This window comes from Myotis yumanensis, unplaced genomic scaffold (assembly GCF_028538775.1).
Source record: "Myotis yumanensis isolate MYYU_CA2020_CCGP unplaced genomic scaffold, mMyoYum1.0.hap1 SCAF_11, whole genome shotgun sequence".
In the NCBI taxonomy this organism is placed as follows: Eukaryota; Metazoa; Chordata; class Mammalia; order Chiroptera; family Vespertilionidae; genus Myotis; species Myotis yumanensis.
Window position 1 is genome coordinate 23,617,788 of NW_027223762.1, and position 15,214 is coordinate 23,633,001.

Consider the following 15,214-nt stretch of genomic DNA (forward strand, 5'->3'; position numbering starts at 1 on the left):
GCTCCCACTATGATTACTGTTATCTAATCCCCTTTATTATTGCTATTACTGTTATTGTTGTTGTTGTTATTATTATTATTATTATTATAAGGAAAGTACCAAAACAATATGTGGCAAGAAAGCAGAAACCATGCTGAGCTAGTGTGATAAGGAAAAGCTTCCTAGAAGAGGCAAGGTTTTGAGCTGGGATCTGAGTTTGAGAAGATGATCACTTTAGATGGGGACCATGCCCTGGAATGAATAATTGAAGGGAAACTACCAGCTCTTCTGGATGTAAGAAAGAAGTTTATAGCTTTAAATTAATGCAAAAAATGTCAAGAGCATATCTCCAGGTGTAGATTTCAAGAACAGCCAATGAAATTTGAAGATAATATTTAAAGGGAAAAATTCAATAGCCCTGACCAGTGTGGCTCAGTTGGTTGAGCGTTGTCCCATGCACAAAAAAGTTGCTAGTTAAATGCCCGGTCAGAGTACGTGCGGGAGGCAACCAATCAATGTCTCTCTCTCACACATTGATGTTTTTCTCTCTCCCTCTCCTTTCCTCTCTCTAAAATCAATAAAAAATCCATTTCTAATAAAGTATATTAATTTCTTCACACACAAGATTTAACTATTCCACATCACAGAAATCAAAGCAAGATAAAAGAAACTGGTTATCTGACAAATATTCAGCAATAAATTGAAAGTCTGTGCATGTTCATACATTTGATTGTAAATATTTTTATGTTAATATATTACTTTTTTGCCAACGAAAAGCCATAATAAGTAATATTTTTCTAATAAGAAAGCTTAGAGTATTTTATTACTTTTATGAACACTAGCATTTAATTTTACTAGAGATGTTCTGAGCTGATTTTTCACTATATTCTAGAATACTATGCAGAGTTCTTTAGAAAAAGTATTTTTCCTCCTTTTCTATAATTATAATTATTATTGGAACCACTTTCTAACATGCCTGCCTATTCTTATGCATACATATTCTAAATTTTCTTGGATATTTAGATAATTTGCTCTCTACAAATACAAGTCCAAAATGTCAAAATCACATGCTTTGGTGATGGTGCACAGCTTCTTACCTGCACTTCTCAAATTAGGGTCCAGTCCTGGCATCTCTTTGTTAGCTTCAGGGCTGACACTGTAGATTGATGCTCCTGCTTCACTGACAATACTAAGAAAGAAAGGGAAATATCATTTTCCAAACGTTTTGTCTGGTCAAAGAAAATAAATGAGACTAGGTAAGAAAAATAGTTGTAGGGCAAAGTCCTCTCTTTATATGTCAATGATACCTATAACGCTTAATTTTTCATTAACATAAAGTGATTAAGCAATGTTTGTTTTCTTCACATAGGAAATACACAGATTTTAATCCATAATGAAGTCATTCAGTCGATTTCTGTCAGTAGTAATGAGATAGGTTATAGATGAACACAATAGATACTCCGCCATGATGCAACTACAAAACTTTCAGAATATACTTAGCTTCTCTTGTGTTTATAATCCACTGTTAACTGACATTTACAACTGCCATCTGAATCATTCCAGAGCATGTTGGGAAGCACATGAACACGTGTGGATATGTGCATATGTGAATAAGCACAAAAACCACTGCCATAAACACTGCCATTGCCATTACCTGATTATCATTAACCACTACAATGTAAAAAGCAAACGATCAGACAGGTATTACCCCACTTCTTTTCAGTAAATCATCTTTTTGGAAAACTTGAAACATTTCACTTCATGCAGATGTTAAACTATTTCATTCCATCATTTGTTTAATCAAAGCATCACACATATTATCTTCTTTCTTTTTTGGCTCCAAAAAATACTTTTCAAACCACAATGGCAACACTATCTTACAGAAGACATTTGATTGGTTGACTCTTGTACAGTTTATCAAACATTTTAAAGATCAGAGTTCCTCCTGACAACATTTTATGCAGAGAAACCTCATCTACCTAAAGTATTCACAATACCTATAGCTCTCTACCATGAGACAGACCATGGAGGTGTGAAGACTCAAAAGCAGAAATACTTTAGTGCTTATGATTATTAGGAACCTCCTCTTTCTCTGCTCATACATTTACACACACACACACACACACACACACACACACACACACACATTTCAGAGAGGAAGGGAGAGGGAGAGAGAGATAGAAACATCAATGATGAGAGAGAATCATCGATTGGCTGCCTCCCTCACACCCACCACCGGGGACCAAGCCTGCAACTTGGGCACTTACACCCAACCCGGGACCCTTCAGTCCACAAGCCAACGCTCTATCCATTGAGCCAAACCAGTCAGTGCTAAAGAACTCTTGACTAAACTTTGACAACTACAAGGCACCGAGATGCAAGATTATTGTGGGGAAGATTTATTAATTAATTAAATTTTTGCAACTAAGATCAACTATTCTAAATAATAGGAAAAAGGAACATCAGCAATTGAAAAGCAAGGCGGTTCACCCTGTTCCTCATCAACACCAACATCATCATATGCGGAGAGGTAACCGAGCATGCAATATACACAAAGCACAAAACCAAGCACTTTACAGACATTATCTCATTTGATCCTTCAAGGGGATTTTTTTCCCCCACAGATAAGTAATGTGTCAAACATCATATAGCTAGTAAGCAACTGAGCTGGATTTGAAGCCTAACCTGCTTGATTCCCCAAGTCTGAGCTCATAACCAGCACAAGTAACTTTTTCTTTTTTAATTTAAATTCTTTATTGTTTAATGTATTACATAAGTCTCCTTTTCCCTCCCATTCACCTCTCCCCAGCTACACCCAACCCCCAGCACATGCCCTCACCCCCCTCCCCGGTCTGTGTCCATGGGTTATGCTCATATGCATGCATACAAGTCCGCTGGTTGATTTCTTACCCCCTCACCCCACACCTTCCCTCATAGGTTGGACAGTCTGTTCGTTGCTTCTATGACTCTAGTTCTATTTTTGTTCATCAGTTTATGTTGTTCATTATATTCCACAAATGAGTGAGCTCATGTGATATTTATCTTTCTCTGACTGGCTTATTTTGTTTAGCATAAAGTAACTTCTGATTAGCTTCACAACTCACGTTAAAATGAAAACCTACATTTTTGTGCTAAACAACAAATGTCACATTGTCTTAAGAACTACGTTCTTAACAGATCCAGAACTCATTTCTCTCTTTTGTCACCTTCACTTCTGATCGAAAGGTAGTCAGTTTTGTTTTTTATATATCTAAAGAACCTAAAGCATAAAGAAACCTGAATATGTTCTACAATTTTTGAGACTGACTTTAAAATTAAAAGTGATTTTTCTCCAATATAAGATTTAGATTGTGCTTATCTACTATTATATAATGATGGAGGAAATATAATGTTAAGTAAAGCTTGAAGTAAAGAAAATTCTTAGTGTGGCATAATATGATACTAAAATCAACATACTAGCAGTGGTTTTTCAGTTTCATTATAGCAGCATTTTCTAACCTGGGGCCCTTGTACTTCTGGACAGAGAGGTCAAATTAAACAAAACTGTATGCAAAATGTTTGTGCTTATGCATTTGTTTTCTAGAAAAGGGGGTTATAGTTTTCATTGATTACTTAAATAAATCCATCCCAAAAAGTTTAAGAACCACCATAGGATAAGAATATTCAATCACTAGTCATGGAAAATTTGGTGTCAAACACAAATTAACAGTCAGTCTAACAAGTTTTTCTTTAAAAAAAGAAAAAGAGTATTCATTCATCAAGTGCAAGTTGAACCTACTAAGAGAAAAAAATACTTTTTAAAAATTTCACTGCGAATTTATTTTCTATCCTTGCCAGAGCCTCCAAAATTACCACTATTAAAGCAAAGGGAACTTAAATGGAAAATAAAAATTCCAATTAACTGTGGCCTTTAGCAGTTGGGTACCTGAGAATTTGCTGGGTGATTCACTGTCTCTTGGAAGTTATAATTCTCAGTAGACTAAGGGAAACTGTTGCGAAGAAAAACACTCAGATAATAAATATTCCTCCAAATACCATACTGCCAGCTCTCTTAAACAGAGGAATACAAAACAGATGTGACACACTGCACCCAAAGATTTTAGATTAACATTAATATTAAATCAATACAAAATGCAGTAAATTTCATATGCTTTAGTTATTAGATAGCATGGATCCAATAAACAGTTTAGAATGCTAAGCACAGATCAGAATGCTTCAATAATCTAAATGAACAGAAAAACCTCAACACTGATTACTTCAGTATAAAACATATAACAATCTAAGAAGTATATGTGGCAAGAATTAAATGAAACAAATCAAGCTGGGAGTGGCGATGACTTCTTCCAGGAGAAGCTGCTAAGAACAAAAGTTTTAATGTCTCCTCCCTTCCTTTTTTCATTCCTATTTAGAGTTCAAAGACAGACAAGCAGTAGAAAGTATACTAGATTTCAGAAGCCACTTTCTGTTTATTGGGAAACTTTTTGAAAATTATTCCAATTACCTCTAATTTCTGAGGAAAGCAAAATTAAACTTTGTAAAAAAAATCAGATATCTGATTATTTAATAAGGTTTATATTTCACAAAACAAATTTCTCTCAGTTGTAAACAAATTAGGTTCATAATCTCAGCAATTTGATTATTTTGTCTATTTTGCCATAAAGCAGACAGGACTGAGCAGAATTTATTCTATGGAGGGAATTTGCCCGATACAGTTGCAACTGAACTAAGGTTTTGAGATTATTACAGTACACCGAAGCCCCTTCAAATTATTGGTTCAGACAAACATCTAAATAGATACATATGATATCGCAAACTTTAAATATATGAAGGTGTATTTCAGAAGCTACCATTGGACTTCATTTTACCAGACCTATATATTAAAGTGCTAGCTCTCTTGAATTGGTACTTTTAAAAACATTTAATATAATTCAGCACTATTCAAGGGTCTTTCTAGATTTTTATATTAAAAATAAATACAAACCCCATACTCATACAAAAAAAGCAAGTAAAATGCCCACAATATAGATGCATTTACTTTTAAATTAAAAAATTTTTTTACAAAAACTGTAAATTAAAAATACTAATTTTTGTTATCTTAAATAAAACTCAATGTTACATAAATGTGTTCATGTACCAATATATTTATTTTTTAAAGAAGCATACGTTCAAACTACAAAATTAGTATCTCCACAGCTTCTAAGTCTCTTCTACCAAGACAGATTCTATGTTGACGTATCTTTTAAAACCAGGCTTGCAAGTACTTTTCTTACAGTAACTATTCATTCTGACAGTAAGAGAATGGCAATTTCTTTTACCAAATTGAGATGGGGAATTCTTTACATGAGACAGGAAAAGTAGCTGTTCGGTCTTTTTAAGTTATTGGGCTAATAGTTTTCACATTCATTTACAAGGTTTCATGAAGCCTCTGTATGAGTCTCCTCCAGGCCCTCTCCCCACTCCTGAAATAGGAAAAGAGCTTTTGTTGTTGTTGTTTTTTCTTATTTTAGAAAAAATTACACATAGGAGAATTTAATTCAAAAGGAAACCACTTAAATAAAAACACAGCTATTTAGTAAGATATAAAAAAATCAGCCCAGATATATTGCTTAAACTAATAAAAAACTGATGTGTTTTTAATTCTTCACAAAATATACTAAAATTCCTTAAGCTTTATCAATATCTAGCAGCTCTCTTTCTTCCTTCTTTCCACAAAAAAATATATATATACTAAATAATTCCTAAATGCATAGATCATTTCACTGAAGTTTTAAATATTACTTATCTAAAAAACCATTCTTCCAAGTTTTCACACTGAGAAACATTCATATGAAGAGAGGGTTAAATGACCTACGTTTCTCAATAAGTAATAGAAAGTGTTAAAAAAGTTAACAAACACAGATCTAAATCCTTTGCTCTGCATATGAGATAATCTATTCTGAAGTATGAAAGAATAGCTGTTTGTATCTTAGGAACAAGAGACAAGGCCAAAAACTAAACCACATAAATAAAAGGGTCTAAGGTTTAATGCTTAGTAAGGCTTATTTCTAAGAAAATAGCAAAGCAATTTTAAAGTCCTTTATTTAGTGACAAATTATCACTTCAAGGAATCTCAAATAAGCATTACTTAAGTCACTTTAAAAACTAAGGTAATCTGTGGATGAAGAGGATTCAGGTAAACAAACAAAACCCTATACAGTTAAAGATGTTTAAACTGCAGAACTCTTTTGAATGGTAATTTGAAATATGGACCAAAAGTCACAAAAATATGCATTCTTTATGAACGAGCTGTTATATTTTTAAGAATCTATATGAGAGAAATTTCAAAATAACAAAACATTTAAAGCACTATTCATCGTAGCACAGCTCTGACTGAAAGAAACTAAAAAACAAAATGCCTATCTTTTAAGGTTGATTAAATGGAAAACAATATTGTCATTAAAAATTATTGTTACAAAACATTAAGAGAAAAAAACTAGTTTCAAAACTGTAAGTCCAACTTTGGTACTTTAAAAATATAGATATATACAAAAGAAAAAATAGAAGGTTATGTAATATAACGTTAATAGAACTTAAGTCAGTCCTTTAACTGCATTTTTTGTTTATTTAAATTCTTTTTCAATAACCATGTAATTGTAATTACATGCTTCCTTAGGTTAACATAAATTGTAATTTATTTATAAACAGAAAAAGTTTAAAATTTAAGTTTAAAATGACAATTGTTAATGGGCCAGGAAATATGATATCACATATGGCCAACATTTTTTTCTTTTAAAGTTATTTTGAACTTAAATGTGGGTAAATATATCAATTATTGTTAATAATTTTCAAACGTGGCTTCTCGGAGATGTCATACAGTAACATTTTATGATATTGTTATAACATAAAAGAAAGGTAATGAAGCAGGAAAGTCAAGAGAAGTTCTCAATTTGTACACACAGGTCAGATAAGCAGCAAATACATGTTGAAAAATCTTACAAGAAAGTACATATCATGTATCCTAAAGTTTCACTTAGTCCCTGGCCTCTGAATCCTTCCCCCAAGTTACCCTTCATGACCATCAAGGCATAATCAGTTCACTATTCATAACAAAAAAGATGTGAGGTGCTATAGTAGTGTACCAGAAAAGCAGCATACGTAAAAAACTCTAAAGGCAAAATATGGTGAAACAGAAAGAGAGAGGAAATACTATTCATCATGATTTCAATGGCACCGGGAGTTTACCTTGAGATATGTAACACCAGCACCATCTGGTGGAAGACCAGTTAGAAGCAATTCTCCAATTATCACAGTTTAAACAAAAAATTCTAGGCTATCTTTCAAAAGATGAGCATTTTCCAAAGAGAACAAGTCTAGCAATACTACAATAATTACACGCAGGATCCGTAACAAGCCTGAACTTAGCATGTCTACCAAACTCAGAGTGAGTGTATACCCATATGGACATCCTAGCACATCTTAAACACAAGGCAATATTTCAAGAGCACAGAATTCCCTTGTCTGCTTTTTCCTTCAGCGCCTCATACCTCATCAGATGAAAATAATATTTTCTAGCCACAAAGAAAACTAAAAAAGACAAACACAAATTCACAACTACCGAGCAGCACTTTAAATTTGGAGTTCAGGTTCCTCAAAGCACCCCCAACCTACCTACTGATCCTTCTGTGCCATAAACACAATAGTATCCAATGGAAGAATCTGATTCTGCTAATTAGCATCACAGGTATAATTATGTTCAATAATGCTGAGCTGCTTTAATGTACCCACACGTATCAAAACATCACACTTTTAATGCTGTCAATGACAGAGACAACAAATCACTGGTACCTTCTAATGCCATCGTAGGGGAAAGCAAATCAAACTGAAGGACAAAGAAGACAGAGAGCTTACTCGTATCTATTTGTAGGTTGGGTCCCTCCAATGGGGTAAAAGCAATTTCTGACAATGAATGGAACCAGCAAAAATTGTCAATCTCTACAGTCTCTACCACCCTCCATAGTTAGCATTCCTTTTATTTTTTTCCCTCACCTTCACCTTCTTCTGCTTTCTTTTATTTCTTTTTCCACAACGAAGTTGTTTTAAGTATTACACAATACCACCAAGGGAACTCAAGGAAAAGTCACTGGAGCAACCACAAGGCCTGGTGCCTACGTGGTGTTAGACTAAGCAAAAGGACAAGGCCCCACTGACTCTAGGACAAGAAAAGCAGGCTTAAGGGAGGAACACTAACTGGGCAAGAAGGTGGTGTTTGCAACTCTACTCTAAACATGCCACGCTCACTACTAACAAGACACAAAACTAAGAGCGAGGAACAAATACTAATCTAATTTTGTAATTAAAACTGTCCTTTGGTCAACATTTTGGCACGTATTGATTTAAAGAACATGATGCCAACCCACCTGCCATACCCTCTCCCCCACACACATCAAAAAGTATGTTTCTCCTTATTCTTTTTTTTTTAATATAGCAATTCATCACATAGACTTTCAAAAAATTCATTTTATCGCCCCAACTGGTTTGGCTCAGTGGATAGAGCGTCAGCCTGCGGACTCAAGGGTCCCAGGTTCGATTCTGGTCAAGGGCATGTACCTTGGTTGTGGGCACATCCCCAGTAGGAAGTGTGCAGGAGGCAGCTGATCAATGTTTCTCTCTCATCGATGTTTCTAACTCTCTATCCCTTCCCCTTCCTCTCTGTAAAAAAATCAATAAAATATATATTTTTTAAATTTATTTTATTTTTTTAATCCTCACTCGAGGATATTTTTTCATTGATTTCAGAGATAGTGGGAGGGAAAGAGAGAAACATTGATCTGAGAGAGACACGTCGATTGGCTGCCTCCTGCAAGCACCCCAACCAGGGACCAGGCTGGGGAAGAGGTACATGCCCTTGACCAGAATCGAACCCAGGACCCTTCAGTCTGCAGGCCAACATCCTATCCACTCAGGCTAGGGCTGTTTCTCCTGGTTCTTGAGGTGCACTCCAAAACTGTCAAATTTTTATGTGCTCAATTTGTATTTACTCATATAACAGATTGTGCTTATTTCTTCTTTTTTTATTTTAATTAAAAACTTTTTTAAATTAAAAAGCAATCTATGGTGGGTAGTCATGTCCTAGGCTGGGTATCTTCACTGACAAAGATCAACTTAACTGAGCCTATTGTCTTTTTGCATCTATGATCCATTTATTCTTTTTCAAGTGCAATTTTATTCAAATGTAAACCAAGAGTTGTACATAGAGAATTGTAAAGTTTTCTTACGAAGGGAAGTTTGTTTTATTTCCTCTTTTCTACCAACCTTTGATTTTTACTTTTTTTCTTTTAGCTTAACTACATCTATGGGGTTGATCCACTAATAAGTAGTGCTGATGATAACCTCAGGGGGCTCTACTTCCCCATCCCCACCCAGCTCTACTTTTCTCTGTGGTGCACTTACACCTCTGCAGAAGTCGTCACCCTACAGGGAAGGGAGACACTACACTTTACCTAATACATTCACCAACCAGCGCCTCCTGTTTGGATCTCTAGCCCTTTTCTGGAGCAGCTTAACCTTCAGAATCCCTTTGGGCCATCCAGGTCACGCTGGAGTAGGGGAGAGGTGGGGGGGGGGGGGGGGGGGGGAGGATAGCCCTGAAAGTACATGCCATGCATTAAAGACCACTCTAATCAACCCCTTTTCTAATCGTGATTTTAAAAGTACACTGAACAGATGGAGGAGAGGCTGAGTTGTTCAGTTCAGCTGGCTGCTTCACTTACTTCGTTATCTACAGTCGGATCTTTACTTTTTGGGATCACTACACATTTCTGACTCTGCTATATTACACTGTGTAAATATTTAGAAGAAATAATTCCTTCCAAGGATCTGAACTTCCACTGTCGTTATGGCAAATGAACCTGTTTATGCTATGTTCGTTAAGTACCAGCAAGCCTACAAGAACCCAGGAATTTACTAACATATGTGGTACACAAACATCACAATCGTGAAGCTTCTCGTGGGGACATAGCAAGAACATGAAAGGCCAGTTTATTTTTACTCCCACTGCCCTGTAATTTCCTTTAACTCTACAACAACGTCCCTTAATTCAAACCTTCCCTACAGCTACAGCCAACAGGGTCAACTGAATGTACATAAACTGTACCCCAAACTACCCACGTCTCTATTTAACTTTCCTTGCCTCAGAGCAGTGGTCCTCCATCTTGACCCTGCGTCAGAATCTGCTGGAGGCTGTTGAAACACAGATTGCTGGGCCCACCCCCATAGTTTCTGGTTCAGTGGGACAGAGAATTTTCATTTCTAACAAATTCTCTTGCTGATGCTGATGCTGCTGGTCCTAGGACCACTGGTTTAAGGTTTTGTTGAGGCACGACTTACATTTTATAAAAGTCACTCATCTTAAGTGTATAATTCAATGATTTTTAATAAGTGGTGTACAACCATCCCCCAAATCCAATTTCTGTCCCCAAAAGATCCCTTTATGCCCATTTGTAGTCCTCATTCCACTGCCAGCCCCAGGAATCCACTAATCTACTTTCTGTCTCTGTACAGTTACCTTTTACCTTACATTTCATATAAATGCAATCATAAAATACGTGGTCTTTTCTGTCCTGCTTATTCACTTAGCATAATGTTTTTAAGATTCATAAGCATTGTTAGAATCAACACTTCATTTTTATTGCCGAATCTTATTTCACTGTTCTAGACATACCACATTTTGCTTAGCCATTCTGAGGGACTTTTGGACTGGTTCCAATTTTCTACTATTATGAATAATGCTGCTAAAAATATTAATTTATAAGTCTTTATGTGGACATATGTTCCATTTCTCTTGGACAGATTCCCAGGAGTGGAAATGCATCATTGTAAATTTATGTTTAATTTTTTAAGAAACTGTGTAGGGACAATGAATGAGGGTTCCAGTTTGTTCATTTTCATGATAATACTTGTTGCTGACTGTCTTTTTGACAATGGCCATTTTCGTACTTATGAAATGGTATTTACTTGTTACTTAATTTACATTTCTTTAATCACTGATGATGCTGAGCATAACCACAATATATTAGTTGATTCGTTTTCTAATCTTCTTTAGTAAAATATCTACTCAAATCTTTTGCCCATTTTTAATTGGCTTGTCTCCTTGTTACTGACTTATAAGTATTCTTTATGTATTCTAAATACAAGTCCTTTATCAGATATAAGATTTAGAAATACTTTCTCCCAATCTTCGGCTTGCACTTGCATTTTCTTAATGGTCTTTTGGAACACAAAATTTTAAATTTTAGTGAAGTCTTAGACTATACTTTGAGAAATATTGCTCTAAAGCCTCAAAAATTAAAAAAAACAAACTAAACCCTTGAAAAATGTAAAAGCTTAGTGGTTTCCATCTGCATAAACAATGTGTAAATGTCACTCACAGTATCTGCTTTTGTTTTGTTTTAACAAAGCCTATCATAACTATCATCCTAAACATATTCACCCTTTTTAGGAAGAACAGAGCACTTGCAATGAACTGGCTTTAATACATTATGGAATGAACAAATTCAGCTGCAAATGGACCTAAGGTGGGAACACAGGGTGGCCTGCTGGCACTACAGAAGATGGGTTGCTGAGTTTTCAGAATCGTTGACACCATGCTTAAAGAATAAGAAAGATAGCCCTGACCGCTTTGGCTCAATGGATAGAGCGTTGGCCTGCGGACTCAAGGTCCCAGGTTCGATTCCGGTCAAGGGCATGTACCTTGGTTGTGGGCACATACCCAGTGGGGAGTATGCGGGGGGCAGCTGATCGATGTTTCTCTCTCATCGATGTTTCTAACTCTCTAATCCTCTCTGTAAAAAAATCAATAAAATATATATTTTTTAAAAAAGAATAAGAAAGATGTCAACCTTACAAATTAAAGGGAACAAAGATAAATGTTACACATTGGTAGAGATTATAGAAAAGAGCATACTACCAAAGAGTTACATTTGATTTGTTTTGATATTTTTATCTAATTTTCTTCTTCTTCATCTCAGAACCTTTTAAAATAAGTCATATACCAGTACAACCCTTTCTTTGAAAATACATTGTACTTTGTATTAAGAGGAGTCAAAGTTGGCAGCTAACATTGAAGTCTTATATGGGGCCATATTTGCAAATGCATAAAACACACTTTAAGAATATACAGGATATGTTTGATTCAGAGAGAAGCAATATTAAGATTATTCATTTCCAAGGTGAAACCCAAAATACTACATGTTTACTCCTTGAGGATTATTGTTATCAAAAAGGCAAATCATAAGATAAAGAAACTGATGTAAATACTGTTCTATAACCATGACCACAGACATGTTCTGTGACTCTGGAAAACTGTAACAATAGGATAGTTAAAAGATGAAGAAAATCTATTTAAATGTTCAACAAAGACCCTTCTTTATATAATTTAAGTTGACCTAGGACCCAAACAAGAAGTTTTGTTTACTTAAGAACTACTAGGATTCCACTGTAAAATGCTTTTGAATATTTAATGTTACAATTCACATATTCTGTTGATAATATACAAGCCATTAGTCCTCATTGTTTTCAAATTGCTGAAGATACACAGTGTCCAAAAAAAATGTATACACCTTTTAACAGCTGTTAAGTTTAAAATGACATGTATTTTAATAAACCTTTATAATTATTCAAAGTGTGTGCATACATTTCTTGGGACAGCCTATATTTTATATTTCTACTAGTCTTCATACATTACACTACAAGGAACAAGCTGGTTGGCCAATACTCATTCTCCCTTTCCCTCTGATCCACGTAAAGTCACTTACGAAGAAGCTGTCCAAAGAGATGCCAGTGGAGCGGATATAGTTTCATATGTGATCCATTCTCTCAACACAGCCTGGCTCTCAATAAGTAACTCACAGGGAATCTCATCTAACCTTCGTACATTTTTTGCTTCAAAATAACTAGTCACTGGAACGTCGCTCCCCGATTATACCACATTAGGCTATCACCATCTCTGTGATGTTACTCAACTTGAGACTGAAGATAAAAATCACGATCTGTGAAACAGAGGAAAGAGTTTCCGAAATAGCATACAATCGTTATAATTATTCTGAAAGACTGAAAGGAAAGAATAAGCAAAAAATAATAATTTTTAGGCCTTCTTTTATACCAGAGCTCAAGTCCCTTTCTCAATCAACTAGATACAGTTACCGGGGGGAACACCCTCATTAGGCTACCATTTTTCCTGCCCTTTATGTACAAACCAGTCCTCTGGTCCCAGAACACTAAGATGGCTCAGTAGAAAAAAAGGACGCAGCAGCAAAGACCTCACACAGGAGGTCTTACTCCTCACCACTTAAGATGTGACTGTCATCAGTGTGTGCCTCTACATGGCAATATGATCCTAAGAGATGTCCATCCTCAAAAACCTGCAATTTCCTTGTGAGATTCTTAACAATGAGGAGTAAGAAGAACTACCCCCAAACCTTCACCATTTATCCAGTGAAATACAAAAAGATAATCACTAAAGCGTTTGCTTATACAAACAGCAAGTTACTATCACACCAAATAGGTACCAAGGAGATTAAGAACACAGTACATCCCAATCTTCTGTACAAAGCCTGTGTGGCCCCCTCAAAACTCATAGGACTGTACCACTGCGGCGATTCATCCAACTATGAGCAAGTGCCCTCAGCCTAATCCTGAGGAAGGGAAGAATGATCAGTTATATCTGTCTTCAGCTTGTCCGAAAATATTGACATTTTCCAGCAAGTAAAGGTTCCAAAGGGCAGGTGTCGGAGTACCTTAGCCTCACAAGTGGTGCTGGGAGGCAGGAAAAGCAGCAGCAGCATGTGGCCACGTCAGAGCCACACAGGAGCTGCCGAGAGAGCACATTCTGAAAAGAGCAAACCTCAGACTTGCTTAAATCAATCTCATGCCAGATGCCACTATCAGAGCAAAGCTGTGGTGCCAAAGATTAGCTGCCCAGAAAAACATTCAACTCAAGGCTTTCACAAAAGGAAAAGAGCTGAGTGAAATGGCACCTGTCCACATCCTGTCTGTTAACTTGCTCAAACTAGCTCCTTCGATGCAGAGAAGAAAGTGGCCAGAGAATGCTTTGCTTCATCTTAACAGTGGGTATTATTTTCTCAACGTCATTTTCAGGTATTCTAAAGGAAATTTTATCAATCCCCTGCATTTGCCTAATACTTAGAGCTTTATGAAAGTGCTTTACAATCTGCTAAATCAAACTACCTTCCTATAAGAGAGTCTGGGTCATACATACCCTCTTCATTTTATCTGTGGGGTAAGAGAGAACACCAAAGAGTTAAATGAAATTAGACTGAGATCATGTGAAACCAAGAATTTTTAACAAACAAATAAAAACCTGGCCTCTGGACTGTTAGGCCAGACTTCTTTCTATTTAGATACCTACCCTCTGCTCACTCCTCTCCTTCCAATCATCTTTTCAGAGTTTCCCAATAATAAGAAAGCCTTGGAGCCTTTGAAAGTTGTTTATGAAGGTCAATCAATAAGCATTTTTGTTCCAGAGGTTACATAGCATCATGGTCTACTTTTTCCTCCTCAGATCTGAGTCCAAGAAACACTAATGATTTCTGAGGAATACTCAAAGCAGGAGATGCTGGAGAGGCATAAAATAAGTTAAGGAGCATTCGCTATCAAGTCATCTGATTAGATACATCAGAAACGACACACCCTCTGATTCGCTCGAATAAGCAGTGCATGATTAATGACATAACTCACCCATGGGAAAGAAAATCCAGTATCATTTATAGTTTTATACCTTACTGGAAGATACAAAGGGACCAGGGGGCCAAACATGAACCCTTCAAAACACTGTATTTCCTCTCATATCTCAAAGGCAGAGCACACACAAACAAAAAGCGAGGACCTTGCTTAGATTCAAGTTAGTAGTATTTTCAAATAATATAATGTCAATGCGAGGACCTCTGGAACCATCTAGAACAAGCATGTTCTAATTTTTTTCCAAATTGTTTTTTTCTCCTCTGCAACACTTTTAGTCCCTATGGCTACCCCACTCAAATTGATTTGTTTTCCATACACTTATGCCTACTTTCACACTAAACCAATTCACTAGAGTCTATATTATCTTGTCTTGCCTTCCAAGCAACCAGCAAGTACTACTCTTCAACTCTGTGCAGTTGCTCAAGTAACTTCTCATCTTCATATTTTCAAATCTTATTTTAAGGTCGACTAAAGTAGGCAGCATAGAAAGGATAAAAGT

General features: G+C 35.9%; 1 protein-coding gene across 2 annotated transcripts in view; it reads right to left on the reverse strand.

Moving 5' to 3' along the window:
- Positions 1–15,214, reverse strand: part of SRBD1 (S1 RNA binding domain 1) — a 169,337-nt gene that overhangs the window by 82,673 nt on the left and 71,450 nt on the right. For both annotated transcript variants that reach the window (XM_070429136.1, XM_070429135.1), the window contains exon 15: positions 1,077–1,168. In XM_070429136.1, coding sequence (XP_070285237.1) covers positions 1,077–1,168 — 92 coding nt within the window. The remainder of the gene's footprint in view (positions 1–1,076; positions 1,169–15,214) is intronic.